The sequence below is a fragment of the Acomys minous genome (genome assembly GCF_964271855.1).
Source record: "Acomys minous genome assembly, chromosome: 18".
NCBI lineage: Eukaryota > Metazoa > Chordata > Mammalia > Rodentia > Muridae > Acomys > Acomys minous.
Window position 1 is genome coordinate 23,249,345 of NC_140501.1, and position 25,702 is coordinate 23,275,046.

General features: G+C 41.2%; 1 protein-coding gene across 1 annotated transcript; it reads right to left on the bottom strand.

The window, feature by feature from the left end:
- Positions 1-25,690, bottom strand: BORA (BORA aurora kinase A activator). The gene is made up of 12 exons (XM_084767919.1): positions 25,334-25,690; positions 24,543-24,710; positions 21,814-21,920; positions 17,868-17,913; positions 14,977-15,058; positions 11,439-11,504; positions 10,434-10,490; positions 9,793-9,956; positions 9,024-9,156; positions 5,706-6,286; positions 539-742; positions 1-277 (listed from the first exon to the last, which is right to left on the bottom strand). Exons 1-12 carry the CDS (start codon positions 25,400-25,402, stop codon positions 212-214), a joined length of 1,743 nt encoding a protein of 580 aa, XP_084624045.1. The 5' UTR covers positions 25,403-25,690; the 3' UTR covers positions 1-211.
- Between the last annotated feature and the right edge of the window lie 12 nt (positions 25,691-25,702).

The following is a 25,702-nucleotide window of genomic DNA, read 5'->3' on the forward strand; positions in this document are numbered from 1 at the left end:
CAAATATAAAAATATTTATTGATTTTAAAAAATAAGACTTTTAACAACTTGGAGCTTTTGCTTCTGTGACGGACTTCCTTTGCAGACTGATTTTCACATTAAGGAGGGAGCTCTGCATATTACTTGAAGCAGTTAACCCCAGTCAGCAGCACGTTAGATCGCATGCAGGAAACACGAGGGCTCCTGTGTGGCCGCCTTTGCTCTTGGTGCCCTATGGGCTGCCGCACTGAGATGGACTCGCAGGTTTCATCCAACACCTCTGCACTGTGTGGTTTTGCTGTGGAAAAAAATGTCATTTTTCAGTTTAGGGCCGTTAAAAGGCAGTTTGGGGTAGAACTAGTTCTCCCTCTCATACTCTCCTTCTCTCCCACAGGAGAGTGAGAAACTTTGGAGTGTCTGCTTTTAAAAATCATCTACTTAATAACAGGTCAAGATGGAAGCACAAACACAGAACTATACAGAACAGTGAGAAGATAGGTTCAAAGGTCATTTAGTAAATATTACAGTCTGTATTCTTAACAAACTCTGTTTTCCATACCTTTATGGCACAAACTTGAGATTTTATTTCCACTTCAAAGGACTGTGTGGCATTTTCTTTGCAGTAGCTTTCTGTCCCAACAATATCGGTGATACTGCCTCCACTTTCTGTCCCAACAACATCGGTGACACTGCCTCCACTTTCTGTCCCAACAACATCGGTGACGCTGCCTCCACAAGTCTGGGTGCTGTAGCCACTGTCCATCTGGTAGGAACGAAAACCACAAAACATCTAAACATGAAACTGCAAGCTCAGTACATTTTTCTAGTTTACATGAGGTGTAAGAAATGTAAAGGCTTAGTGTGCATATAGTATACCTCACTACATCTGAACAGAGATCACAGTGAATATCTCAGTGTGCAGTCATGCACATTGCACAGTTCCTCCTCACAGGAAGTTCATAAGGTATATTTCAGGGGAAGGAAAATTCCCTTAGCATCAGTAGACAAGTCACCAAATGGGTTTCTGCTCTTCTGTGACTGTAAAGACTGTAATCAATTTCCCCTTCCTGCTTGTTTCCCTAGCTTATCTCTAAAAATGGATGCCTTGAACAGTTTCTAAATACTGTTGCGGTATTCAAAAATAAAGTTAGCCTGCATAGTGCTTATGCCTGGTTGTTCATAGTGGTGCACTGCAAGAAAACTTGTTAAAATTTAAAACATACTCTCTTGCCTCAAAGGAGAGAAGGATTTGTGTTTTAAAGTAGGTATATATCCCTCTCTTATCCTGAAAGAACCTATGCCTGTTTTTCCTACCTAACATATACCTGTTAAAAGATTTACCTTACAAATCAGTCTCAGTAAGCCAGGCATGGTGGTGCAAGCCTTTAATTCCAGCACTTGGGAGGCAGAGGCAGGTGGATCTCTGTGAGTTCAAGGCCAGCCTGATCTACAAAGTGAGTCTAGGATACCCAAGGCTACACAGAGGAATCCTGTCGAGAAAAAACAAAAACAAAAAACAAAAAAAAACCAAATTAGGCACAGAAAAAGTTCAATAGTAAGACTATAGCAAATACAGCATATTTGCTTTTGTAGCACAGTCTAACCCTGCTTCAAATTCACAATTTTGTCTCAGGTTCCAGAGTGTTAGGTTTATAGGCATATGCCACTATGCCTAATTTATAAAAATTATGGAGCATAGTCTCGAAATATTTTACTGTTCCACTTTTCCACTTCAAGGAGGAATTCTCTGGCTCCCCTTTGACATATGGAAATGGCCAAGATTACAACTTCAGTGCTTATTAGTTAATATTGTTTTTTTAAGGCTCTTTAAATACAAGTAATGTGTTGGCTAGTGGCCAGACTGATAACTGAGACAGCTGCTATGTGAGTGAGGGTTAGATAGACACTGTGAGACCATTAGTCAAAGGGTGTTGACATCCTGGTGAGGGACGGTTCAAGACATCATAGTCAGAACAGCATGCATTTGAAGCAAATTGTTTACTTTTTAAATTTAAACAATTTGGGGCCACAAGCATCTAAAACCACAGAAAGCAGAACTGCGGTTGAGGGGGATCTACTGTACTGTAAAAACACGTACTGAATGAAAATGCCCAGTCCTATGTGGCACTGTAATGCCATTTTTATTTTGTCTCCTAAATACTTGTTACTTTATAAGTGAGGAAGCTAAGGCTCAGAAAGGCTAACGCGGTGTCGTACAGTAATGAGATGAGGATGGTCAGAGGCTCACAAGGCAAGGGACTGTGAAGAGAATTAGGAGCAGAGGGAAGTCTGTCCTTCTTTGCTCCCCTCACAAACGTCTAGAGCTTATAGAGCCATTCTATTACTCAGGCTAACAAGAAAAGCAGCTCTAAATTTCATGTCTGCATACCTATTTGTTGGCTACTGGCAGTCACATTTCATTAAAGCAAAACCCTTGTGAAAAGTAATGTAAAATTTAACATTCCTCCCAAGGGAAACCCCTAGTTCTGATACATTCAATAGATATTTAATCAAAAGTGTAAATATCAGATTACTTACAAAGAGTCTGCCAATTACTCTTCCTTCTAATGGTCACCACTACCAAATAACTGGCTCGTAACTCAGTTCTAATACAAAACTCGAGATCTCAAGGCAAAAGTGACCCAATAGTCCAGGAGACAGCAAGGCACACAGGGCGCCTGTCCTATGTTATAGGTGGTGGCTGACCTCGCTGTCTTCCTGTCCACTGCTACCAACTTCAGAGCCGATGATGTGCCACCCAGACAACACAAACCACCTTCCACTCCCTGCTAGTATTGAGGGAGCAATAGCAGCAGCACTTTGAAGTGAAGGATGAAACGCCAAAACCAAGCAACTAAAACCGCAAACAGGAATTCTCTACTCATCAGTGTGATGTGAAGTGGATTCTAGAGCTAGCTCCGCAGTTGGGAGCACTTGCTGCTCTTCCAGAGAACCTGGGTTTGATTTCCTAGCATCCACATGACAGTTCACAGCCACCTGAAAATTCAGAACCACTGTGTGCCAGGAAAACATCCCACAAACCAGGAAGGGGGAGAAGCAATCATTTGTAGAAGGTTAAGCATTAAAAGGTTCAGCTTTCTTAACCATCAATAGCTGAAAAATAGTCAATGATGTAATGCCATCTTAAGTTCTAAAGGATATTCATGTCTAAGCTCAAAACAGCATCACATCATCAGGCATATGAGGTGGATGTAAACATGTTTTTGTTTTGATCCCAAGTGTGGGATGTGAAACAGACTTATGTAAAGGTGTGTGGCGTTTTTCCGCTAGAAACAGACTTGTGGAAGAATAGGTGATATTTGTCCACTAGAAAAGGAATTGTATCTTGCAAAGGGGCATGATCTTTGACAAGTGATAAACATTCCAGTATGGACTCTGAGATATATATATATATATATATATATATATATATCAGCCCAAAACAAGAGGTCTTTTTGGTCTTGGCTGTTCATCACTCCACTTCAAGACGCTCCTAGAGAGAACCACTTCAGCGAATGCTTCAAGGTTCTGGGTTCTGGCTCCTGCTCCCAGTTCCAGTAGCTGCAGTTGCAGTTACCTTTGCTGAATTGCTGGTTTGCTGTTTAACTGGTCTGCTGGCATCCTGCCTACTACTCTAATGGAATCGCTTGCTCCAAGGAGCTGAGTCTAAAAAGGTCTACTTCTCCTGTTCCCATTAACCTCTTTTCTCTCCTCTCCAGGGTAGGTAGGTGGGAAGGGAGGTATAAGCATTAAAGAACCTCAAATAAAGTAAGTTTGAAAAAGTTCAAAGCCTACAGGCATACACTTCTCTAAAACCACACTCCTTAGAAAGCCACCAGAAAATGTTCCAGTGAGAATGACAAGTACCCAGAAAAGGACACAGAAAACAGGTGGGGCTAAGAGAAGTCACAGGATAAGGACAGAATCACTGGGACAACAGCCATGTACCATGGATAGAGCTCAATGAACTAAGTCAAAGGGCTGTGTGGAAGGGAGCAGTTAGGTCTGAATGCTTGAAAGAACTCTGTGGGGGGCTGGAGAGGTGGCTTAGAGGTTAAGAGCACTGTCTGCTCTTCCAAAGGTCCTGAGTTCAATTCCCAGCAACCACATGGTGGCTCACAACCATCTATAATGAGATCTGGTGTCCTCCTCTGGTGTGCAGGCATACATGCAGGTAGAACATTGTATACATAATAAATAAATAAATCTTTGAGAAAAAAAAGAACTCTGTGGTAGGAAATGTATACAAACACATTAAAAGATCTCTGTAAAAGAAAAGCAGGATACCACGCAGAGGGTAACCTGAGAGGTACATTTTAGTGCAGTCTAAGGAGGGAATGCACGACAGGCCTGGAAAGGACGAGATGTGTCCATGCAGACACTAGGTGACGGTTCAGTGACCACAGTTACAGGATATGAGCTCCCAACAGGTAACTCTAGGTGATACAAAGGTAAGTTTCAACAAAAACACTTTGTAATTGCTCTGTAAATACCTTTCCGACAGAGGAGTTGGAAACAAAGTGAGAAAAAGTTAACAGTACCCCTAAAGGAAAGCTTGATGGTGTGTTTAGGATGATGAATTAAGAAGCTAGAATATATAAAAGAAGGTGTAATGTTTTCCCAAACTAAGCGTGCAGAAGTCAGGATAGGCACTACAGACGTAAAAATCAGCAAATATTTCTGAAAAAATACCATGATGAAACCAATTATTTGGGTTTTTTTTTTGTTTGTTTAGTTGGTTGTGTTTTTTGTTGTTGTTTAGTTTTCCCAAGATAAGGTTTCTCTGTGTAGCCTTGAAGGTCCTGGACTTGCTTGTAAAACAATCTAGCCTTGAACTCACAGAGATCCACCTGCCTCTGCCCCCTGAGTGCTGGGATTAAAAGCATGCACCACCACTGCCTGGCTGAAACCAATTATTTGCATAGTAATTAAAAAGGTTGCATTACTTATTCAGTTATTTAAGGTACTTTCTGTTCTCAACATCAACATGCTGCCGAGACTGACAGTGAGGAAGCATTGCTGAGCACTAGCACGGGACGGTTAACTGGAACGAGGACTCCAGATGCAAAGCTGCTAAGGCAATGCTGTCCCTGCTGGCCACGGGCGCTGTGAACTCGGGGATACACTCAGCCCAGCTCCTGGGAAGCTGGAAACGCATGGTTCCATGAAAAAGTGTTTACTATGTTTTCAAGAATATAAAAAGTTACACATAAAAGTGCTCTAAGTTTTCTTTCCTAAATCACATTAAGGAAAGACAAAACTATTAACATTTTTGAGTACAAATGCTATGCTGGACACTGCACTGTCCTGGCAACAGATTCCCAGAAGACGAGTAAGCCATGACAGGTTGTCTGAAGAGCAACCTGCAGAAAAAGCAGCCTGGGTTCTTTCCTGCTCATCATCCACTGTTACAAGTAGACAGTAGTTAACAGGAATATGAAATGTGAATAATTAGTCTTCCTGGTTTCACTTGGGAATTTCGTTTGGGGGTAGTCTTTTTTTAAGACTATGGGGCCCTAGCTGGCTTGGAACTTGCTGGCCTCCCAAGTACTAGGCTTAAAGGTGTGCAATTTCATGGTGCGCAGTACTGTTAATTTTTAAAATAGCAAATGCTCCAGTTCTCACATTTAGCTCTCACACTGTAACACCTCACATTTAGCCTATTATCTTTCTCATTCTGTAATGCCCACCCAGAGCCAAGACTACAGAATAGTAAAGAGCCTTACCTGGATCGTACTGCTTTCACAGGGCAGAACGCTGCTTTCGGCAAGAGGCGACATGCACATGTGAGAGTTTTCAATTCCACTCACAAAATCAGCCATGGGTGAATTCCCATTATCCACCGGCTCCTTTATCCACGTGCTCTCATCTACTGTGTCTATAGGGTCGACCATATCCACAGTGTCATTGTCCCTCTCACTTTCAACCTCCTCCAACAGCGCTAGTTCCTTCTCAGAAGTACTAGACTGACTCTGCGTAACAGACATGGCAGTGACTAGTAAAGGCTCGCCACATGCCAAAGTCTCACAGTTCAACTGCTGAAGGACTGCTGCTGCAGCGTTTGTGCCTGGCGGAGAGACACCTGTGGAGAGAACATCTTCCTCATCTTCACCGTGAGTCTCAAGGGTAAAGGGTATCTGAATCAGGGAGGACAGAAACTGAGGACCTCCTCTGAGTTTCCGAGGAGACCAGTTTTTAATTGGTGAGCAGCCATCGATGTACGGACTCCTGATGCTTGGATTGGTGATCCCGGTGGAGCTTGCTCCAGCCGAAGCTTCAGGAGAGTGGAATGTGAACTTCCTGTGTTCTGAAGGAGCGGAGGCAGAGTCATGTCACAGAAACACACACACACAAAAACGGAAGCCATGATTAAAGAGCAGTCACATTTCATGCTAAATAGGTGGACGCCTGCAACAGCTGTGTTTACTGAAGGGAAGTTTTAGTGTCAGAAACAACAGCAAAGGCCAGTGTCCCTCAATAAACTCAAGCTCGAAGATTGTTTTCGTGGCTCTTTGAAAATTTTAACTAAAATGTTTAATTTCTTATTAATTATTTCTTCCCAAGTATACTGCATTATACCAAAGTTGTTCATACACAAAGAAGATCCCTAACAGGTTGGCTTTAGGACACTATTTCCAAAATAACTATATTTGGAAAGTGTGTAAAAATTGTGTCATTTTTCTATAAAAAACTTGTAATCATACTCAAAGGCAAACAAAAACTTGAAAATAGTATTTGTAATAATAAAGTATCTAACAATAATCAAACGATAAAAATTCTTTAGCCTAATATTGTTCACAATAAAAAATTCAGTTGATATAAGTATGTAAAATTCATCAAAAGCATTAAAAATATGGACACAGGAAACACACAGCTCAGTAGAGAGCACTTGCTAGTGTGTGTAAGACCTGAATTCAGTCCCTAGTACAGAAAGGGAAACAAAGCCTTCAAAATATTTGCCCCGGGGCTGGAGAGATGGCTCAGCAGTTAAGAGCACTCACTGACTGCTCTTCCAAAGGACCCGGGGTTCAGTTCCCAGCACCCACATGGCAGCTCACAACAGTCTGTAACTCCAAGATCTGACACCCTCACACAGACATACATGCAGGCAAAGCAATGCACATACAATATAAAAAAAGAAAAAAATATTTGCGCCTTCTGATGAAATTTTACTTTTGGGAAATTAATCCAAGGGCTTCCTGAGCTAGGGCCATGAAAAACAAAACAAAAATTAGACAGAATGATACATGTATGTTCAAAGCATGCTTTTGAGGTACCAATAAATGATTTGAGTAACCTGCGAAAATACTCATAATAAATGCTTCTTGAAAAAATAAAGAACCATGCATAATTAATGTACAAATGTGTTTATGTACATATTCATATCCATATTTATACCCATATATACAAAAAGCAAAAGGCTTTAATTTTTAAATTTTTTACTATGAATTGGCTCCCTAAAAACTTTTCAAAAATCAGCAAATATTTTTCTCAAAGCATATATAGATGTCTGAACATATTTATTTTGCAGGATTTGAATATCCTGGATTTGACTGTCAAAATATGTTCCTGATAGTAGGAAGGCATAAAACACCAACACATCTCCAAAAGTGCCATCTCTCTGGTAGAGTGAAGTAAATACTGCTTACCAAAATTACCAAATTAGAATTTTCCTGAGAACTCTAGATTGGAGGTAAATTTCCCCTCCAGCTTTCTCTGTAGTGCTAGGGATTGAACATAGACACTACATAGCATAGACAAGTATTCTGCACTGAAATAGGTCATCAGCCTCTTTTTAAAATATTTTTATTTGATAATGATGTTTATGAAGACTGGTTCTGTGTGTGTGAGGAGCCTGACATTCTATTTTATTTTATATACCATTCTTGCTTTTTAAGTTTTTGACATTATACTTACATAATTCCCCCTTCCCTTTCCTTTTTATAAACAGTCCTGTGCAGCCACTGCCTCTGCTTCATTCAAATTCATGGCTTCCTTTTTTTGTTTTGTTTTATTTTGTTTTTTTGTTGTTGTTTTGGGTTTTTTTTTCTCAAGACATGATTTCTCTGTGTAGCCTTGGCTGTCCTGGAACTCACTCTGTAGACCAGGCTGGTCTCGAACTCACAGAGATCTGCCTGCCTCTGCCTCCTTGGGTGCTGGGATTAAAGGCGTGAACCACCAATGCCCAGCTCATGGCTTCTTTTTTTTTTTTGTTACCTTCATGTGTGTTCCTAAGTACAACCAGCTCAGTCTGTATGTTACTTACACACACACACACACACACACACACACACACACACACACACACACGTTTTTAGGGCTCACCACACTAGTCTATTGGTGTTGTCCTTGTTCAGGTCATGTTTAGGTAGCCATAAGAGTGACACTTCATGGGTGTAGCTTCTGACATTTCTAGGAGACACAATCTCACAACACTGCATACTCCCTGTTCCTGAGGCTACCCACTTTTCTTTTTCTTTTTTTGAGACAAGGTCTTTGTCTTAAGCCGCTGTTCTATTGCTGTGGAGAGACACCATGGCCACAGCAACTCTTGTAGAACACATTTAATTAGGGCTTGCTTACAGTATCAGAAAGTTAGTCTGTTATCACTATGGTGGCACACATGGTGTGGGATCAGCAGGCCCAGGAAGAAGAACTGGGCCTGCCATAGGCTTTTGAACCTCCACCAAGACCATAATTCCTAATCCTTCTGATGCTTTCAAAGAATTCTACTCCCTGGTGACCAAACGTTCAACTACACGAGCCTATAGGGGCCATTCGTATTCAAACCACGGCAGCCTTCCTAGGTAGCTCAGGCTAGCCATGGATCTACGAATCTCCAGGGTGGTCCTTCTGCCTCTGACCCCCAAGTTCTGGGACTTCTAGCACAAGCTACCACATTTGACTTACACTACTCCTTTTGTTTAAAAAAAGGTTCTACTAGTTACTACCCAAGAGTTCATTTATAACTGATAAAAGAGCGCTTTCAACAACATAGTGTTGACAGTTCAAATTTTAACTGTGTGCATTATTCTGAGACATACCTGAGAGTGGGGTCTTTCCTACTTGAAGTGCAATTGGTGAGAAAGTGGGTGAAGAAATAGCTGATGGGCTATTTATGCTCCCCAAACTGTACTTTTTTGCACTGTTCTGAATGGGGCTAGAAGAAAACTGTCCCTGTGATTTTAAAAAGTAAAATAAATAAATAAGAAAAAATCAAGTCAGCAATCAGTGAGTATTTTAAATTTCCTTGTCATGGTTATATTGCATGTTCTTTGTAATCTTTGCAACATACTTATAAACTAGGAATTCTCAAGAACCAACAATAAAAGATATCTTGCAACAAAGATAAGTAAGACTGCTAGAAAAATCAAAGTAAAATGTCAAAATGTAATTAATTGGGTTTAAACAAATCACTCATTATATTTAATAACAATTAGCTACCTATGGAAATATCTCTAAACTAATTTATTTACTCCATCAATGCTAGTCCAGTTGTTACACTGGTAATATTTTGATAATTCAGGAAGTAACTCAGCCTGCAATTCTTTGAGACAGTGATTAATTTGCACACACTGTCTACTTCTAAACATAAAACTGAAATCCAACTGGAATCACTCCTAAGAACTGAGAAAATACTCAGGAAGTGTAACACCCAAGGGCGCTATTTCCGGATGTGGTCTGAGTGTCTCTACCCATGCCTATCTACAGCATACTAAGCATCCACTTGTTAGTGCGCATCTTACAGCACATGGCGTCTACATAGGCTCCTATGCTGTAATGGAGATAGAGAGATGCTATTGGATAAAGCACCTCAAGAGATTCTCCCACACTGCGAGGAGGACTTTCGGGAGAAGCTGAAGGCAAGGAGTCAGAGATGCTTCCGTTCACATCTAAGAAAAGCTTTCTTCTGAGGGATGAAGAACTGAGGTTCCCAGGAGACTGCTCCACAAAGCTATCCGCTCTAAAGTAGTCTCCTGCATTTAACAATAACAAAAGAAAGCTGGTCATCGTAGCACCCGATTTGTAAAACAGTCGTAAAACATGTCTGAGCTTTTTTCAATACATGTACATGTAATGCTTAAAATGATATACTTTATTTTTAAAGTGTTTATTTATTTGTGGCTGTTGTTATTTTGAGTCAGGGCCTTACTATGGAACACAGGCTGGCCTCGATCCTGTGGCAATCTTCCTGCCTCAGCCTGCTGACGGCCAGGAGTGTGCCACCATGCCTGACTCGTTTTTATTATTATTCCAGCGCCACTAAAATGTTTATCCTTTGCTTCCCACAGTAAAGTTCACTATGATAAAAATACTACTAATTCAGGCTGCATTCAAGAAACAGAAAAATTTAAGACAGTTTGCTGTTTAATTACAACATTGCCATTCACAAAAAGCCAACAAAATGAAAACCTAACTTAAGTTACAAAAGGCTCAAGTCATTTGGTATTTACCTAATACAGCTTCCAGATTAAAATCCACAGGAAGAGACAGCAGAGTCTGGCAGGCAGCTGAAAATAAGCAGAGAGAAGGAAGCATGCACGCATGAAAGTATGCCCAGGCCCGTGGCATGCGATTGGCGTGTGCTTGCCAACCAGCCATCTCCCCACACACTCCAGGAAACAGAACCAGTGTGCTGATGTGTTGTTCCATTCCATGCCAACCAGTGTGCTGGTGTGTTGTTCCATTCCATGCCATGTTCCTCTGCGTTATTTCCTACACGTTCCTGGCAGGAACTTGGTAATGGTAGAAGTTAGCCACTGGCTGTGAGACTGGATGCTAGAATTGAACAAGATTTCCAGCAGACACTAGGGGATTTCTCACATTAACAAATTTTTGTGTTTTCTGTAACTCTTTCCCAAACCAGAAATCAATTTACAATTCACACCCTTCAGACAGGAAAGTAACACACGATTGCTATTTCTAAACCATGTCTGGCTAAAATCTGTTCTAACACACTGCTTTTTTTTTTTTTTTTTTAGGATTTATTTATTACAGATACAGTGTTCTGCTTGCATGTACACTTGCACACCAGAAGAGGGCATCAGATCTTATCACAGATGGTTGTGAGCCACCATGTGGCGGCTGGGAATTGAACTCAGGACCTCTGGAAGCAGACAGTGCTCTTAACCTCTGATCCATCTCTCCAGCCACACACCAGCTTTTAAAAGTCACTTCTCTGGGCATACAGCTCTTTCCCAAAACAATGTCTTAATTTCAAAGTAACAACACTATCTGAACTCCATCTAAGTCAAATGTGGCTTAGCATGCAACGTGCTCCTTGTGCATGCTCACCGTTGCACTTCTCGTGCAACGTGCTCCTTGTGCATGCTCACCGTTGCACTTCTCGTGCAACGTGCTCCTTGTGCATGCTCACCGTTGCACTTCTCGTGCAACGTGCTCCTTGTGCATGCTCACCGTTGCACTTCTCGTGCAACGTGCTCCTTGTGCATACTCACCGTTGCACTTCTCGGAGGGAAGCGTCAGCTTCTGCCCAACAGGAGAGTCGCTATTGCTATTAAGGCCTGTAAAATATTTTAAGTAGAAAACCATATTTTTACATTTAGTTATTTCAGGGTTCTATCTTTCAAAGTAAAACTACACATGGCAGGCTTCCAGGTTTTAAGGATAAATATCTAAATTTATAATTTTGGTATGTTTCTATTGGATTATTTAACAAGGAAAAATAAAATTAAAAGATTACCATACCAAATAAGTTATCACGTAATTATTAGGTTTTATTGACAAATAATTATATGTGGTTTTGGTATAATGCGATGTTTTAATATGTACATATATTGTTGAATGAGTAAATACGGCCAATAAACCTCAAATAGATTCTGTCGTTTAATTTTCCCAAAATGAGTTTAGATAAACTGAATTAAAATACTAGATTTTTTTTTTTACAAAAAAATTCTGAAATGTGATGAATAAAACTGTCCTCAGTGTTTTCAAGAGCCAACAACACATATTGCAGTGCATGGTGGCACATGCCTCTAATACTAGCACTTGGGAGCCAGAGGCAGGAAGATCTCTGTGAGTTCAAGAACAGCCTGGTCTACTTAGAGAGTTCCAGGACAGACAGGGTTACGGAGACCTGATCTTAAAAAAAAGTTAATGTTTTTAAGTCTTCTATTTTATAGCTTTACAATCACAAGATTGCTGGCTGTGGTGGCACACATCTTCAGTCCCAATACTTGGGAGGCAGAGGCAGGAGGATCTCTGTGAGTTTGAGGCCAACCGTGTCTATAAAGTGAGTCCAGGAGAGCCAAGGCTACACAGAGAAACCCCGTCTTGAAAACTGGAAACAAAACAAAAAACCCAACACCGCCAATCACAAGGTCTAGTAGAGAATCAGTGAGTTGAGCAGTCCTAAGTGAGAGAAGGTGCAGAAGGCCACAGACTGACTGGAGGCTACTTCTGCCAGAAGCCTACAATGAGTTTAAAATGAAGTCCAAATGCCTTAATGGCTTATAAACCCTCCAAACTTGTGTTCCTCTTCCCAGCACTGTTGTCATGTTTTAGTTCTGTTCTTACAGTGGGGAGCAACAACTGAGGGAAGCAGCTTACAGGAGCAAAGATATATCCCAGTGCACATTTCATCACAGCAGGACACAGCAAGAGTGGAGGGAGAGGGGAGGGGCAAGGGGCTGCCAAGTATTTGCCCGCAGTGACCAACTTCCTCTCAGGCCCCACCCACCTCCTAAAGTTTCCAGAATCTCCCAAAATACCCAGGAGACCACTGCGTGCGACAGTGTCTTCCCATTCTTCTGGACTAAAACTGAAGGAGGTAACAACACAGACTAGTCCTGTCACACATGCTACACAGACAACGGCCTCTCGTTTTCAGAGCTAGAATGTCTCCCAGTGTCCAACATGTACTGGCTTTATCCTCAGCTTAGTGCTGTTTGGAAATGTACTCACTCTAAGGTGTGGGGCTCCACTAAAGGTCTTAGCAGCCAACAGGGTAGACCCTTGAGAGGACAGAGGGACCACAGTCTCCCTCTTTCCTCTCTTCCATACCTGGCCACAGTTAGAACAGGGTCCCTGTATCATGCACTCCTACCATGATGCACTGTGCTGCTACAGGGCCCAAAGCAAAAAGGTCCAATCAACTGAGGCCTGAAACCCCCCAAACCGAGCCAATTACCTAGCATGCACAGGGCCTAGGATTGGTCCCCATGGCGATCCCTAGGTATGGTGGCCTATCAACTGTAACCCCAGATTCAACAGGTAGAGGCAGGAAGGGCAAAAGCTCAAGCCTTGAACATGAGATTTCATTTCAAGAAAAAAGAAAAAGGAGGGAAGGAAGAAAGAAAAAGGAAGAAAGGATGGAGGGAAGGAAGGAAAGAAAAAAGGATGGAGGGAAGGAAAAGAGAAGGAAGGAATGAAAGAATGAAAAAGGAAACAGGGAAAGGAAGAAAGGAAGGAAGGGACAGAGGGAAGGAAGAAATAGCATTCTTTAAAAAAAAAAAAGAAAAGAAAGAAAGAAACAGCATCCTATAATGGGTTGTAAGCAAATCTGCTACAGAGGGAAACTTCAGCTTTCTTATCCTGGGCATGACACAAATCCACTCTCAGTGGACGGACACACTCTTTCTGCCTTTCAAAGGTGATGAAAACATCTTCAAACAAACATACACCTATGCACAAACACATATGAATGCAACTTTACAAAAGATACTTTGGAACAAAATCCTTTTGTATAACTTCTTGCACACATGCAGGAATATGACACTCCTGCGAGCTTGTGTGATAGTGTCACTTTAAGCAGTGCAGCTTTGTAGAGTGTCTGTGGACAATGCTGTACTCTGCTACAAGCTGGGCCACATTTATAAAGACTGCTTTTCTGCATTTTGCTGATACTGCATCACTTTAGCAAAAAAGTTTCTTAGAATATAAGTTATACTAAAAAATAAGATTATATAAAGTCTATTCATCTGTAAAAAATCTAATATTAAAAAAATGTCATCAATGAACAAAGTTTGTGAGGACAATTCTCTAGTTTAATCCTTTTATTTTCCAAAGAGAAAACCAGAATCAAGCAGAAGCACTCAAATCTTCCTGAAATGATAGTCTCTCAGCTGCTAGGGCCAATGGCTGCCCCCACCTTAGCTGTCAGGAATCAATGACAGCAGTTAGCACTGCCCTTGTAGAGAAAGGCTCATCCCATGCATCCACAGCTGAGGAGCGGTTCCCTTATAGGAAGACCACACTCACACTACAGACACTGCTCAAAGTACAAAGGACCACGAGAGCCAATGTAAGACACGCACTGCCTGCTGGGAGAATGAACTGGAAGGATGCCTGGCTTGCCTTTTAAGCTCTCTATAAACGTCTACAGATTCCCAGCTGCACCAGGCTGCCCAACAGAGAGTTAGTCATCACTCTTCCTCTGTCTTTGTAAGACATAGGCAAATCATCACACACCCAGCAGAAGTAAGGTCTTTATTTAAAATACTAACCTTCAAAAGTCACTGACAGGCCCGGCGTGGTGGCGCACGCCTTTAATCCCAGCATTTGGGAAGCAGAGGCAGGCAGATTGCTATGAGTTCGAGGCCAGCCTGGTCTACAGAGTGAAATCCAGGACGGCCAAGGCTACACAGAGAAACCCTGCCTTGAAAAAACCAAACCAAACAAACAAACAAAAAAAGTCCCTGACAATGGCATTCATGATTCATCTGTGTTTAAAACCAACTATCTACACTTATGAAGCCTCTGCAGGCATCCTTAGAATTAGTACTCACAATGGTCACGAGAAATAAAGCTTTCTGGAGAGAATAGCAAAAATCAACAAAAGAAAACCCAAACATATTTCAATTAAGTTTTGACCTTTAACTGAAAAGGAGGTAGTCTTATCAGTTAGAAACTTAATTTTAAGCAGACTCCTAACCAAAGCCCATAATGGATACTGTGCTATGTTTCCCTGGTTGCGGAGATATGTGCTGAATACTCACATTTCCTTGCAGTCCCTGGGTTTCGCATGCTTGTACTCACATTTGCTGGGATGAAGCTCCGAAGGCTGTTTCCCATCATGATCGGTCCAGGGAGAGGGTACAATGACATCTTTAGTAAAAAACTAAGAAAAGCCAAGTTGTACAATTAGGCTTAAACTCCCCAAATGGGAAAAAACACCTTCATGATTTTCAAATAGCCATCAAGTGTGTTATATACTAACTTAGTAATTTTAAAGTGTTAATATTCAACATAACTGACTAAAGTTAAGGGAGAAGAAATATAAAGTACACATAGAGAGAAGTTTTAATACTTTAAATCAACCACTTAAATTTAAAACTTATAAATTAAGGTTATTATTCATAGGTAAATTACTTGTCGTTTCTCCTCAAATTTGATCTGGGGCTGGTGACAAGTAAGATTAGGAGGAAATGAATAAATGGAGATAAAGGTAGACATATAAGTAAATAGTGTGCTGGACTCAGCCTGTGCTGGCTCTCAAGATCTGATTACCAAAATTTCAGTAATAAAACTATATAAATTTATCATTAAGTAAATTACACTGAGTAATTCAAAATGTATTACTTATACATTATTTTACATACATATCAGTATCAATATTCTTGAGGTTAACTGCACCTTGGGCATACACATGGTGGAATTTGTCCCACTAGAGTGTGCAGCTGCATGTTTTCCCTTTCAGTGATGATCATATTAGTAGCTGGAAACTGGCTATAATTGGAGTGTTTACACTATGGGTAGCAGCAGTCACTGAAACCATAGTAGGTTTATATAGAGAAAGCCAATTGGCACACATGTAACTCTGTGTCACTAGCCATTCTACTCAAATGAACAAAAAAACACATTTATATGATCTATCATCTATCTACCTATCAATCTATCTATCCATCATCGATCCATCCATCCTTCTATTCAAGCATCATCCATCTTTTATTTGTCTATCTATGTCTATCTATCTGTAGGTCTATCTATAGCTGTCTTTTGTTCCTAATGCAGTACTTTTCCCTTTATTTTCAGGGTAAAATATTTTCTTTTTACTCTGTTACAGACAGGACAAAGAGTTAATTTCCTTAACTAAAGCAGATGAGTCTGTAAGGAAAATATGTGAAATAAAAGAGAATGGAAAAGAGATAACACTATAGAAAAGTTGCAGAGGAACTGTTTTGGACCCATCAACTTATGAAGTTTCATAGACACTTACACTCAACAGGACTAGAACCCAAATATGAAGGCATTAAGAATAAAGAGTATAACACAGACATTCAAAAGCTTGGGAATCACCAGCACTGCACAGAGGAAAAGATCAAGCAGCACACCATCAACAAAGGGCATAGGTGGCTTGGCCTATTAGGAGGGCAAAACCCACTGAGACTGAAAGTCCACAAGGCCTCCGGCTTCCCAGAGCACTGCAGGTACAGAAAACACATGAACAGATCACAACACCGTGCTATGAAGACAGTGAACAGAGCTTAACAGCTATCAACAAGATATTATTTATGCATATAAAAATCGTATGAGTGATTATTTTTTAAAATGTAAGAAAGATCAAGAAAAAAAAAATAAAAGCAAGAAGCAAAACCAAATGAGAATGAACCTATGTGTCTAACACACTTAAAGGATGTATACTATTGTATAGGTAAAAATCAGTCCCAAAGACACAAGAAATGCTGCAGCAGTTCCCGTCAGAGACTGCCAGAGCTTCTGTTCTCTTTACATCTGCCAGGTATGCTTTTGATGGGTATATATAAAATATATTCAGCTTATGACATACTAAATTCTGACTTTCACTGATTTTATTCCCTGACGATTTACCTGCTGAGCTCTCCTTGAAACAAGTTCCAGGGTTCTAAGAAGGGAAAATATTTTCCAAGATGTTGGAAAATTATAAAAGACCTCCGACATTTAGGTGGGGATGAGTTAAGCAGCTGAACAGTAGGAATTTAACATGAGAGATAACAAGGGAAACAAGGTTTGTCAGGAGTGAGTGTTATTCTTCAAATAAGGCTGTAATCTCAAGTACAAGGGACAGGATGCCCATGTATAAAACAATCAAAGAGGGGCCAGTCACCCGACTCCACAACAGGCCATTAATACAAATCTTTTGGGGTACAGAAGAACCAAGTATAGCCGAGAAATAGAAAAATGTAGTAGAGACTAGAGGGAAAAGAAAAGCTCAAAAAGCGCTGCTATGACTATGCCTTTCTGAAGAAAGAACTAGCTAATCTTTATATTAGTATAGGAGAAGGAATTTAGGAAGAAAAAAATCCAAAAGTAAAAACCATGGCTTCATTGTTTTTACTAAAAAACCTTATCCTTGTGTTTTGCAGTAAGCCATTTTATGAAATATATTCTAAATTATAAAAAATCCTTAAGTAAGCTGGGCGTGGTGGCGCACGCCTTTAATCCCAGCACTCAGGAGGCAGACAGGTGGATCTCTGTGAGTTCAAGGCCAGCCTGGTCTACAAAGTAAGTTCAGGAAAACAAACACTCCTTAAGTATTAACAACAAAAGCAAACTTATTGTGTATGCCCCACTAGCATGTGGAGGAATAAAAATACTCAGCTTCCTTTACATCAACTCCAACTTGAATCAGAACTCATGCTAATCGCTATTCTGAAAGCCCAAGGAAGCCAAACTGTGCTAGGCCCTGAGAACAAAATAAACAGAGAACAACACTGGCCAAATCCAGATTAGTCTATGCAGAGGAGCACTAAGCCAATGACTGCGATAGCAAAGGAAAACTAGGAGAAATATGAGACAGCTGAGAACTAAGGGTCTTGTAAAGAGCTCAGAACAGTGCATGAACAGGCGGAGGGGAGCTTTAACGGTAAGGAGTGCAAGTCTTCCTAAAGGAGGGGCACACATGCAGAATTCATTGTTGGCTGGCTTAATGATCATAAGTGTTAAGTTACCTCTTCAATGGCTTTTTGTCTTTTGTCTTCCACATCTTTATCTATTCTATATAGAGATAGAGAAGAAAAATAACCAGGCCATTACTTCAGCTTATTGAACATTAAAAATAATAACCTTTCAAAGAAACAATCTCCCTCACTGAATACTGACAAATGTTAAACTCATTGCAAAAGGAAAGCATTTACCGTTTAGTTAATGGCAGTATTCTGAAAGTCACCATTAGTTATCAGGCTCCCTTTCCTCTCAGTCTAAGTCTGAATGGAAGGAAACGTGCTTTTAAAAGGCTTACACTGATATATCCAACTTACAACAACAATTAAATAACGTGCTTTAAGCAACAGGAATAAAGTATTTAATTTAATAGAATTGTCCAATTTCTTTTTTTTTTCGATTATAGCAATTTCATTATAGTAATAATTTTAGGATAAACTTTTATTCTGAAGGAAATTAACAACCTGAATAGACAAGCAAAAATACTAACTGTGATATGTGGTAACAATATAAAATTTTGTCCAAATTAATACTTTTTGGTTCTAATGCAATACAGAATTACAACACAAATTCTCTGCTATAAAATTCAATACAAAATGTTGGGTCCCATGCACAAGGCATCACTTGCCAAGGACGTGGCAATTAGCCTTGTAAGACCACTTCTTTATCTTGTTCCAGAAAAGAATGGTTGCAATCCATCCATAAATTGGTAAACAAAATTTAAAGACCAATTTCAAATTATTTTCCTTAGTGACTGTTCATGTATATAGTTGTTCCTGCTTTAAAGGAAAGAAGGAACAAAGGGGGGGGGTGGAGTTTGTATGAGGGTGTATGAGTTCAGAAATTTAAGTTAAATGAAGTTTTCAAGTAAGGGAATTGTGAGAGAATGAACTATGATGGTGATCCACATGTCCTAACCAGTGTGATGAGCCCTGGCCCAAACAGTTGCCTTCACTGTCATGGCCAGGTCATAACCGCATCCGAATGATTGTATGCGCTCCCTTGACAGTAAGATCCAATTCAGCTTCATCCCGTTCCAAATCCTGCAATTTCAGGAGCTCGAGGCGGAAATACTCAGCTAACTACTGGAATCAGTCGACTGCTGGAATCGAAACTCTACAGTGACAGCTAGGGCAAAGCAGCGTGTGTAGCATCCTGCTGCACACCATGTGTGCACACAGGTGCCCTGAACACTGATGTGTTTACTCTAATACACTTGGGTGTGCTATGCAAAATGAGGAAGGAAGGCCTGCTGACCCTGGCAGTTAAGAAGAGGTATCAGAGGCCATTGCTTGTTCCCAACCATGAGTCAATGCACTCTGCGGCGAGTATTTTCACTTTCTTTGGTAGAAGCCTTATACGCACTCAATGAATTACACCAGAAAACTAACATAAGATATACCCCTACTGTTCTCTTATATAAAAATCCATCCACTTAAACGCACCAAGATGCTCTTTCTAAACTCACACACCCTTTAGTTTTGGAAAATATATTACAACTGTGGCCTAGCTCTCCAGGGCAGGAATACTGGACAGTGCCTCACAGAGCTTAGGAAGTATACTGACGATGATATAAAAATTGTCTATAATTTAATATGTTGAAGAGATAAGACAAAAATGTATACAGCTTGTGGAGGACAAAAACGTTACCCATAAACTCATTTGAATTATTTGTTTTGAATCTTCCCTATAGAAAGTATTACTTAAAATTTTAAATCCTATATGCTTTATCTTCAGCATATTCCCTTCGTATAGGAACTCAGGAGCCAGGCACAGTGGCACACACCTGCAATCCCAGCACTCAGAGAGGCAGAGGCAAACAGATCTCTGTGAGTTCGAGGCCAACCTCATCTACAAAACGAGTCCAGGACAGCCAAGGCTACACAGAGAAACCCTGCCTGAAAAACAAAAAGAGAGAGAAATGGGGGGTGGGGGGGAGGGAGGGAGGGAGGGAGAGAGAAGAAAAAGAAAAAGAAAAAATAATTCAGGTGGGTGGTGGGTATTAATTATGAGTGAATACTCATCTGAATACCAAGCAGAGAGAAATGAGTAGGAAGCCAGGCAAGTGTCTGGAAGAACAGCTCAACAGATGCATCTTTCTGTGAATGACTTCTAAAGTCAAAAGGGGGAGATCCGATTGCTTTGGACTAACAACGCGCCTATTTTATGACAGATAAGCAAACACTGGACAAGCCATGTATTTGATTATTTTTAGAATATTAAAAAAAAAAAAGACAGTATGCCTTCCTCAGCCATCGTCAGAGAAGCTTCCTCCTGCAGTAGGTGGGAACCAATCCAGAGACCCACAGCCAGACATACAGCATTAGAGACCTCACAACACTCAGCCCTAACTGGGATGTCTGCACAAAATTCCTCCCCTTAGGGCTGAGGGAACCCTGCAGAAGAGGAAGCAGATAGAGTCTAAGAGCAGCGGCGACGGAGGTCACCAAGAACACAAGGTCCTCTACATCAACATGAGCAAAGCACATATGAACTCACAGCCTGAGGCAGCATGCGCAGGGCCTGCGTGGGTCGGCACCAGGCCCTGTGTGTATAGACTATGGCTTCCGGTTTAGAACGAGTAGGGCTCAGAGTCTTGTGCCTCTTGTGCTCGCTTCCTTCTGTTTGTTTTGTCCAACCCCAATGCACAGGTTTTGTTTCACCTTATTACACTTTATTCTTATCCCGTAGAGGCCTGATTGTTTTCAATTAAGAGTGGAGAGGGAGTGGGATCCAGATGAGAGAGGAGGTGGGGAGCAACAGGAAGGAGTAGAGAGAGGGGAAACCCTAACCAGGATATATTATGTGAGGAAAAAAATCTATTTGCAATAAAAAGAAAACATCATACTATAAAACAAGGGTTCTTTAAGCTATAAATAATGCTGCCTAGCAATCTGCTAATTAAAAACCCAGCTCTGGGCACTCTGGAGGCAGAGGCAAGCGGAACTCTTTGAGTTCGAGGCCAGCCTGGTCTACAAAAGTGAGTCCAGGACAGCCAGGGCTAGACAGAGAAACCCTGTCTTGAAAAAACTAAAATAAACAAGCAAACCCCTAACTCTGGTCTACTACCCATGTCTACTACTAGCATGGTTTACTAGCATGTCGTCACTATACTGAGCATCACTGAACAGCCACACTAGAGTTTGAAAAATACAGAACACACCAACAAAGAAGTGTAGACCACACAGGTGACATGCAGAGTTAAAGGAAATACAATTTATGGGCCCACAAGATGGCTCAGCAGGTAAAAGCACTTGTAACGGACATCTCACTACCGAAATCAGACTCCAAGGTGGAACCAGAAGACTAGCTCTCAAAAGCTACCCTCTGACCTCCACACCCACTCCATGGCATGTGCACTCACACTCACAGATATTATAATAAATAACTGTTTAAAAAAGAATTGAGATTCCTTGAGGAACTGAACTTAGCGCTGAATGATGCCTTGAAAGCCCTCTGTTGTCAATAAGTGCTGCTGCATCCAGTGTGTGAGGAGACTTGAGACCTCCCCAGAAGGCAGCAACTGAACAGACTCTTGTTTTATTCTTAGATACCAACCAAACACATCAGAAAACACAAGCATGGAGAAAGGTACAAGCGTTAATGTGCCACACCATCCCACCAAGTGCTAGGGAGACAATTGTTGAGTCCGGTGTAGATGTGTCTGTGTGTTGGACAATAATAATAATAATAATAATAATAATAATAATAATAATAATAATAATAATAATAATAATAATAATAACAACAACAACAACAATAATTTCTATACAGATCGGAACTCTAAGTTAAGGTAGCTTTTTTAGATAATTTTTTAAAACTCACTTAGAAAGGAAAAAAAGTATTAATTTTCTTCTTGATATATTTACATATATAAAGAATCAGTTTTTACAAGGTCCTAAGTCTCTTTACTTAACAGTCTGTTATACTTGAGTACAACATAGGAAAACTTACCGAGAGCGACTTAAGTAGGAAGCCTGCCGATGAATCTCCTCTGGATCTATTTCCACGGGATTTATTACAGCCAGCTGATCGATAGACCACCTGAATTCCCTTGGGGTCTTAAAGTAAACACATATATAAAATCTAACTAAAATAGTTCATCAAAATGCTACACAATGTTACCTTCAAAACTGTAGGTGGCTATAACATAAACTCTTTCAAAGCCTAGATTTTCAAATCTGAGTTTAATTACTCTAAATTAAGTGGCAAATGGCAACCAAATCACAGTAAGTCAACCTGCTATACATTACCTCTTAAAATATCAAAATCTTTTGAATAATTAAAAAAGATGCCACAATATTCTAAAAACCAGAGTAACAAAGGTACTCTGCCAGTTAGCACTCATGAGGGAGAAACCACGCCCAAGAGAAAACCAAAGCTTCATTTACCAAAGGTTGAAAGCCTTTGTCACTGACAATGAACTACAGTTCAAGTCCTGGCTACATGTAGTTCCAACAGCTCATGAAATAACTGATTCTCCAAGTATTTACGAAAGCCATCCAGGGCTTCTCCCGTATGTAGCGACTCATCGAATCCCAGACCTTCCTCAGATCAAAAGCTGTAATTACAAATATATTTTTGGGGGGAGAGGGCAAGATGCCTTATTTTCTGGCTTTCAAGTTTAATCACAATTTAATTGATGCTGGAAGTGGTGGCCCGCGACATTAGTCCCAGCACTTGGGAGGCAGAGGCAGAGGCAGGTGGATCTCTATGAGGTGGAGGTAAGCCTGGTCTATAGAGTGAGTTCCAGGGCAGCCAGTGCCACAAAGAAACCTTGTCAGCTGGACGTGGTGGTGCACTGCCTGTAATCCTAGCACTCTGGGAGGCAGTGTCAGGTGTGAGTTCAAGGACAACCTGATCTACAAAGTGAATCCAGGACAGTTAAGGCTACACAGAGAAACCCATCTCCAAAAACCAAAAAGAAAAAGAAACATTGTCTGGAAAAAACCAACCAACCAACCAATGAAACCAAACCCCTTTACCCCCCCCCCCAAAAAAACCCCAACTTAATTGAAATCATTATTTTATTATTGTGTATATATGTCCATGTCCATACGGTAACGCGCGCGCGCGCGTGTGTGTGTGTGTGTGTGTGTGTGCGTGTGCGCACTAGAAAGCTGGGGGTCAATTTCAGGAATTAACACTGTTTTGGGGGGAATGGATTTGCCATTGGCATTGATATATCAAGTTAATAATCTAGACTGGCCAGGCAGTGAGCCCCAAGAATCTGCCTATATGCACCTCCCCTGCACTAGGACAAATATTCCTCACTGGTGGCATTTTCACATGGACTCTAGGGGTCTAACGTATGTCCTTTATTACTTCACAGAGATCAGCAGGTCCTTGCCTCCCTGGCGCTGGGGTTAAAGGTGTGCGACACCACTGCCTGGCTCATTGTTTAGTTTTAATTATGACTAAAAGATAGCTGAATTTTGTGAGGCCAAATTAATGAAATGACTCCATAGAAACTATACGTGGCTCATGCATGACTTCTCACTTTCTGAACTGATATAAGATGGAGCAGAAACTGCCACTTGGTGTCTTAGTGAGGGTCACTATTGCTATGATGAGATACCATGACCTAAAGCAACATGGGGAGGAAGGGCTGTTTGGTTTACAGTTCCTTATCACTGTGCATGATCAAAGAAGTCAGGACAGGTACTCAGCCAGGGCAGGAACCTGGAAGCGGAAGCTGATGCAGAGGCCATGGAGGGGCGCTGCTTACTGGCTTGCTGCCCATGACCTGCTCAGCCTGTTTTCTTACAGACCTCAGGACCACCAGCCCAGGGATTGGCACCACCCACAGTGGACTGGGCCCTCCCATATTAATTAGGAAAATGCCCAAGAGATTTGGCTACAGCCCAGTATTATGGAGGCATATTCTCAAGTGAGGCTCCCCTCTCTCAGCTGAGTCTCTCTCACACTCAAGCTTGTGTCAAACTGGCATGAAAATAGCTGGCCCACCTTGTCTTACATTTTCTAGGTAAGTGCGGTTAACAAGCCAGAAGAACTTAGCTCGTACAGCAGCTGTAAAAATAGCTAAAGTGAGGAAGGCATCTCTGAATTCCCAAAGAGCACACTTCCTTCTGATAAATACTAATAAATAAAGTATTATGATTAACAAATATTAACGGTAGCACATATTTCCCAATTTCAAACTTGCTCATTTTGTTGAGTTTATTCCAATAGCACAGGAGTCGGCTCCCTTTTATATTAACCACAAGCTTTAATAGGATTGAATGCTTTTAAATGGTTGCAGGGAACAAAAAAACAACAAAGGTATCAATACTTCATAACAGAAAAGTAATACGAAATTCACATTTCAATGTCCACAATTCCTTATTAGAACATGGCCATATCTGTCTCCACATTGTCCTTAGCTGCTTTGTTCTGAGCTGAGGTACACATGGGTAGCTCAATTATGGCCAGGTGCCTTGCAAAGCCTAACTGGTTCTTGAGTAAAAGTTAGTTGCTTCCGTGTAGGTGTGGGACGTTCCTGGAGAGTTTGTACAAGTGACTCTAACTTCTCCACTTTGGAAGAGCACTCAGATCATGTCTGCTGAAAGAACATTTAGGAAGACTAGGTGACGCATCTTCTTCTGTAAGATATTTACATTGAAAATTAATTGCAGTTACTTCCATTTAAAATCACTTGTAAACACTGGACAAGAAAAACTTACTGGTAGTTTTGTGGATTTAAAGACAGAAGGGCTGGCCAGGGTTTGTTCATGGAGATTAGAGTAATCACTAGGACTCTCAAAGGGGTTTAAGACAGGAATCCTTCCTGGTGTTTCCGGTGTTATTTGCATTTTTAGTTCGCTGACATCTCCCATATCCCAGGAAGCAAACTAAAAAGAAACCAGAAGTACACATATTAAAGTTCTTGAGCATCATAGATATTAATCCTGACAAGATGTACTCAACAGTTCCACAATGTGTTCACTCCAAACCTAATCCTCCTGGGGTTCGTTTAAATAGTTTACAAGACAGTAGCCTGGTCGTTTCTCTGATGATCCTGAAACTAACCTTGGAAGCTGGAGAAGTAAGGCACTAGTTTTATCATTTTTTCAGGGGAAGGAACTCATTCAGGGAAGTTAAGCGGCATAAAGAAAGCACTCAACCAGTCAGGAGTGAATTTGGGCCCAATTTGAAACAAGTGTATTACGCTAAGCACAAGCACCTATCCAACCAAACGACTTCTACTTGTAGTTTTCCAAGACGAAAACAGTATGAACACCCTCCGGATACTCCAGTAATTCCATACAGAACTGCAGCTACGACTACTGACTGGCACGTTAGTCCCCATTAGAGAGCAGGGTGATTGACAGGGTCCAAGTGGGAACTTAAAACTACTTTTCCGGAAGACAACTCCGCTCCCCTCCAGGATACAAAGCCACGCTGCATTCCTTCCAAAGAGGATTACAGCCAGGGGAAAAAAGAAGGAAAAAAAAAAAAAGAAGAAGGAATTTACCTCTGCAAGATCAAAGTTGAGCGGGCTCCCTTGGTCACAGACAGCAGAGACGTCACTTCCAGCGACCATTCGGTTTCCAGGCGCCCCTTCACCCCTAAGAAGCACGCAGGCACGCCCGGAGCCAGGAAACCACCGCTCTCCAACTCCGGACAGCAGCCAAGGCCACCAAGGACGCACTTACACCCACGGAGAACGTGGAACTTTTAGCATCTCCTGCTGATGCCCACCAGGTGCCGACTCTTTAACTCCCTCCGCGCTGTCTCCGGCCAACCAGGGCACGGGGCGGGGACAGGCGGCCGGCCAATCGCGTCTCACCGCCGTCCGCGAACCACCCAATAGCGTCGAGGCGGCTGGGTGAATTCGAACGCT

What these genes read in the sequence shown, in the direction of transcription:
- BORA (XM_084767919.1), bottom strand. Translation starts at nt 25,402, where the DNA reads ATGGTCGCTGGAAGTGACGTCTCTGCTGTCTGTGACCAAGGGAGCCCG. An exon ending in TAATCTGGAAGCTGTATTAG is followed by an intron (nt 9,957 to 10,433) that starts GTAAATACCAAA and finishes TGTTAAATGCAG; the next exon opens with GAGACTACTTTAGAGCGGAT. An exon ending in AGGAAAGACCCCACTCTCAG is followed by an intron (nt 6,287 to 9,023) that starts GTATGTCTCAGA and finishes CCGCTCCTTCAG; the next exon opens with AACACAGGAAGTTCACATTC.